Source organism: Sphaeramia orbicularis, chromosome 8 (genome assembly GCF_902148855.1).
Source record: "Sphaeramia orbicularis chromosome 8, fSphaOr1.1, whole genome shotgun sequence".
NCBI classification, from domain to species: domain Eukaryota; kingdom Metazoa; phylum Chordata; class Actinopteri; order Kurtiformes; family Apogonidae; genus Sphaeramia; species Sphaeramia orbicularis.
In genome coordinates this window covers 2,837,274-2,842,719 of record NC_043964.1, presented here as the reverse complement: position 1 = coordinate 2,842,719, position 5,446 = coordinate 2,837,274, and the positions used below count along the sequence as shown (strand labels likewise).

General features: G+C 39.3%; 1 protein-coding gene across 1 annotated transcript in view; it reads left to right on the top strand.

The window, feature by feature from the left end:
- The first annotated feature begins 4,217 nt into the window (after nt 1–4,217).
- The window catches only part of LOC115424106 (liprin-alpha-3-like), a 26,287-nt gene continuing 25,058 nt past the window's right edge, over nt 4,218–5,446 (top strand). The window contains exon 1 of the mRNA XM_030141209.1: nt 4,218–4,336. Coding sequence (XP_029997069.1) covers nt 4,218–4,336 — 119 coding nt within the window. The remainder of the gene's footprint in view (nt 4,337–5,446) is intronic.

The following is a 5,446-nucleotide window of genomic DNA, read 5'->3' as shown; positions in this document are numbered from 1 at the left end:
GATTGTCAAAGTTAGGATATGGAGCCTGGAAGCAGGGTCTGTGCAGGGGAACACGCACATATCACCCATATCTATGCACTCCTGGAAGAGGGGCTCACACATCGACGACAGGCCAGAGCATACCTCTACTGTAAAACTTCCCTGGCAGACAGCTGCAGAAGATTATACTGGACGAATAAAACCTGATGCAGTGCAAATGGGATTGAAAAAACTGGGTATTTCATCATTAAAATGAACTAAAATGACATTTAAATATGGTATAAAAAAAGAAATAACAAAAACATACTGTGAAAAAGGCTTGAAGAAGAAGGGTTGAAGAATGAAGAAGAAAATAAAACATTTTCTGATGAAATAAAATTTTATTCTCCTGAAAACAAGAACAATAAATGTGTGTAAACATACAGAAAAAATTGCACAAAACACAACAGTGATTAATCACTGCAATTACGTAAATACCTGAACTGTAGTGACATTCTCAGAACAAGAACAGTATGTTGGTAAATTGAAAGGCAATCGGACACTCCCTCCTTAAAAAAAAAAAAAAAAAATGAACGGCTCTTTACAAAGACTCGGTTCCCATCGTTCATTTCAAAGAGCTGTTCAAAAGATTTGATTCGTTCGTGAACGTCACATCACTAATGGATACTATCAGTATTTAGATTGATCCTCCCTGCCCTAAATGAAGTAGAACATATTCCTATGAACAACTGACAGTTATTATTACTCACTTTTTAGGAGTAATTTGTTGTGTAATCTGTTGGGACATGTTCGGTGGATTTGATCTCATTTCTGTTAAATTTAGTCACATTTTACTCCGAATATGGGGTCAAATCTACTCAACCACAAGGAGTGCAAATTGTCACCTCACTTTTATTGAGTAGATTCTAAAGGTTTGTTTTTACAGTGCAGCACAACCGATAACACTGGTCAACAACAAATGTATTGTTTAAGTTTTTTGAGCTGATTTAGGATCATTTTGGTGCTGAATCCAAAAATCACATTCATTTTGCTCAATCAGGTCAACTTTCTGAACTATGCTACATATTGGCTTTTGAACATTTTTGCTTACATTTATGGGCATTTTCACATCATATGATACAAAATTCTTTCATATTTCTTGCAATAAACGAGTTCTGAAGATTTTACTTTAGCCAATTTAAGATTAATGGTTTTTTTAATATTACAGGTGAATGAAATGGCTTCAACTAGAAGATCTTGCAAAAATAAGCCTGACGTATTCTGCTACATCTGCGGTGAATACACCATTGTACCTAACAGGAATCAAGTCACAAGTTTCATAAAGTGTGCTTACCAATCTTATTTTGGTATTAATTATTATATTTTGTGAGAAGATCAAATTTTTCCAAATCAAATTAGCAAAAAAAACCTGACCTGATTGAGAAAAACAGATGTCATTTTTGGATTTAGCGCTGCAAAATGGTCCTAATTCAGTTGAAAAAACCTAGACAACTTGCAAAAAACATTTTTTTGTAACCCAGTGTACTGAATAGTGAAAACAAAACAAGAGGAAAATTGGTCATTAATAGCAGTAATGTTAGTGCAGTATATGGTGATTGTCAGTTAGGATATGGCGCCTGGAAGCAGGGTCTGTGCAGGGGAACATGCACGTATCACCCATATCTATGCACTCCTGGAAGAGGGGCTCACACATCGCAGACAGGCCACAGCATACCTCTACTGTAAAACTTCAGTGGCAGACAGCTGCTCAAAATAACCGCTTAATGGTCAGCAGTGGGAACAGAATCTATCAGAGGGACCTCTGAGGGGAAATTCATTTTTTTGGTACAATGTTATGAAAGGCGTGACATTGTTTAGCAGAGGTTTAGATGGTGAGAAGAGAGAAGATTTCACAACAGGTGAATTCCTGATGTTAGGTTGATCCGGTGTTTGTTGTCATGTTATCTGTTTTTGATGCTCCAAAGATGGACAGGCTGTTATTTGAGTCTGTAGTTCTTCAGAAATTACTCAGAAGAAAAGGGCTCATGTTGGCAAGAATCTGATGATATGATGTCGATCACACTACAGACTTTAGTCATCACTGTGTAATCATATTCTAACATAATATTTTACATAGGGCTGTGTATTGGCAACAATTTGGCGATACGATACAAATTGCAATACTAGGATCACGATATGATATTTCCCAGTATATCACGTTACTATTAACAAGGCGATATTTTTTGTTTCGTTTGTTTTTTTTAAAGATTGTTTCCTGGAAAAAGTTCTAGTGCAACATTTGGATAGATAAAGTTTTAACATGTAGCTGTACCAGAACAGAAAAAACACAAACAAACAAACAAATAAATAAATAAATAAATAAAGTTTTGCAGACATTACAGTTTAAGATCCTGCTTAAATGTTCGTATTCTATTGCGAAAAGAATACATACACTGTAAAAAATGACTGTAGAATTAACACCAAAAAGTTGTCAAATCGCAACATAAAAAAACTGTAAGTGACAATACGATGCAAAGTTGTTTATTTGAGAAGATTTTGTGTTAACGATTAAATCAAATATAGCTGTAGTTTTTACAGGAAGAGTATGTGAACAAAACCATGTATGTATGTAGAAATGATGAATTTCTATTGTTTTTAGAAAATAAAACTGTAAATTGAAAAACAATGTGATGCCGTTTAAATTGCAAAGACCATAATGTTGAATTAACGGCATATTTGCTTTTGACGTCTTGCGTATGCTGCATTGTTTTGGTCAGAACATGGTGTGGAGGCAGAAACAAAAAAACAAAAAAGTCCACTGGAACACATGTAATGCTTCCATTTCTTCTAAAGGTGGAATCCCTCCAATCTGCTCCAGCATTCGTCCACATGTGATTCATTTGATTCTCTTCTTAGAGGCACTTGTGAATCTAGCGGCAGAGTGAACACCAGGCCGTCATCTGGACCCAGTTCTGGTTCTGGTGCGGGCACAAACGTCGTACCCCCTCAAATACAAGTTTCTGAAGGAGGGGAAAGGAAATGAGGAGCACAACAACGGGAGACGAGCCGAGTCGAACCGGTTCCACGTAGTAGAAATGCAGCAATAGAGGAATTAGTAAAACGTCTTTAATTTCACTTTCACTGTACACGCTTCAAACTGGGCCCTGTGTCATCTGTTCTTATTATTTGTTCAGACTGTATATGTTCTATTTTCTGTGCAGATGGAAAATAAAAGACAGTTAATGCAAACACACCTGTTTGTACTCTTTTTTTCCCTCACCCAATGAGGTCGATAAGAGAATCGATAAGGAATCAGATCGATAAGCAAACTCGATAATGGAATTGGAATCATTAAATTCTTATCGATTCCCATCCCTACTTCTAATGTGTGCAGAAATGACCAAAAATAGTCATTTGCCTGATAAAGGGTTAAAAACCCCCTTAGCCCGATCAGCCCGCCCACGGGCCGAAAAAATTATAATATTCATCTACTAAAAAATAATAAATCAGGACAATGGATGTTTTTTTTTTCAACTTTTGCTCAAAGTTTAGACCCTGATGTTAATAAAAGTACATCAAAAGTGTATTTTAGTGCAAACTTTAATGTTCAAACATGATTTTTAATCTTTGTGGGGTGAAATATACGCTATTAAAAATCTCCGACACGAACAATTAATTTATGCATGTCATCGTCAATCCAGTGGAAAAAAAAACAGGCGAGGATAAAAAATTCTAATTTGTCTTTTAGTTTGTTCCAGTTTACTCAGGGATAGTAATAGATACAATTTTAGACAATGGGAATAGATTCTGTGAGCTCTGTAAATGTCCACAGACACCAAGAACATCCATATGAACCTGATTATTGTGAAGGAATTCTTCATTTACTTTGGGTTTGTCTGTTTAGGCGTTTTTCCCCTGAAAATATGGTCAGGGTTTAACAGGTTGAAGGATTCTTCACAGGAACCTTGGTAGAGGCTTGACTTGTGCAGAAATTGTTTCTCGTTGTAAATGTAGGTTTTGTACTCCATGTCTGAACTTGCCCTGCACGCACTCAGATAAACCTTTATGTATGTTTATGGTTCAGCTCTGCTTTGTCCTGGAGTTGGATTCAAACAAACACACACATGTTTGCTGTGAGTGCAGGCGGTTCAAAACTCTTCAAAAAAAGCTGAAAGGATGGAAACAGGAGCTGGTGACTGGCTGCCCTGTCCACTCACAGGTCTGTGGGGGAAACTCTGCCGAGGCTCAGATGAGACACAATGGAGGTCTATGGGGGACGCACAGGCCGGCAGACAGTTCAGAGGGTCCTCGGAGCTGATAAGTCGTCCCCATACAGACCAGACGAGAGTTCGGCGCTATTGACCCTCCAGAACAGCGCGTCCACTGAGCCTCCCCACCTTGAATGGCCTCGTTGAAAAGGAGAAGCATAAAACTGGCGGATGAGCAGAGGGGGAGACTCTGCCGAACCCTTTTCCCCTGCCTCCCCCTCTCACTTGCTCTCACATGCTATCTCTTTCTTTCCTTTACCAAGTAGTGGTTTCCATCTCCACCAAACCCTTTCCCCCTGAATGTTTAAAAAGATGAAAGGATAAGGAAAAGAATGGAGACAAAAGAGGGGAGGGTTGTGTTACAACCCTGCCCCTGAGAGACCGCTCATGAAAGAGTTTGGGGATGGGAGAGATAGGGACCGGAGAGGAGACAGAGAAAGAGAAGCGGATCATGAAAAGAGGTTTTTCAAAACTTCAAGCCGCTAAAACGGGTCACTTCTGTAAAGAGAGGCAGACTAAAGTGCAGTCTTCACTCAGGGACGGAGACATTTAACACTGTCAATACCCTCCGATGGAAGGAGCGTTGATATACTTGCACTCATTGACTGATTGCACAAACACACTCTGTCGCACACACACTCTGTACAATTGTCTCTTTTGCCCCCGAACCATTCACAGTGCACAATAGCACTGCTAAAATTAGCTTTCAGAGGTTCCCTCACTTCATACTTCAGGTTGACTTTAGCTATAATTTGCCACTTACTGTACCTACACACACATATACACACTCCCTGGTGTCTCCCTCGCGGCATTCCTCCCTCTTTAGTGTCAGTCATTTGAAATCTTCGCTACCCTCCCACCATTCTCTCTATCTCCCACTTTGTCTGAACTTGCCCTGCGTGCACTTAGATTTCCGCCCCTGGCTGCATCAGTGAGAGTCGGAGAGAGCGAGAGAGCGATAGAGAAAGTTGTTAGCTAAGTGTGGACAGGAGTGACGGTCAGACAAAGATGATGAGTGAAAGGGCAGGGGCGCACAAATGTGGCTTTCTTCGGCTCTTGCCCTTTTGCTCTTTCCCCCCTCTGTGCTGATAGCTCACACAAACACATTTTTACAGGATGTGGAGGTTGACATCCATTAATTCTCAGGGCAACTTTCAGTCACATTAAAAGGGTTCTTAATTCCCCGAAAGCCTTTGAAGTCAACGCACAAGTTTATTAAA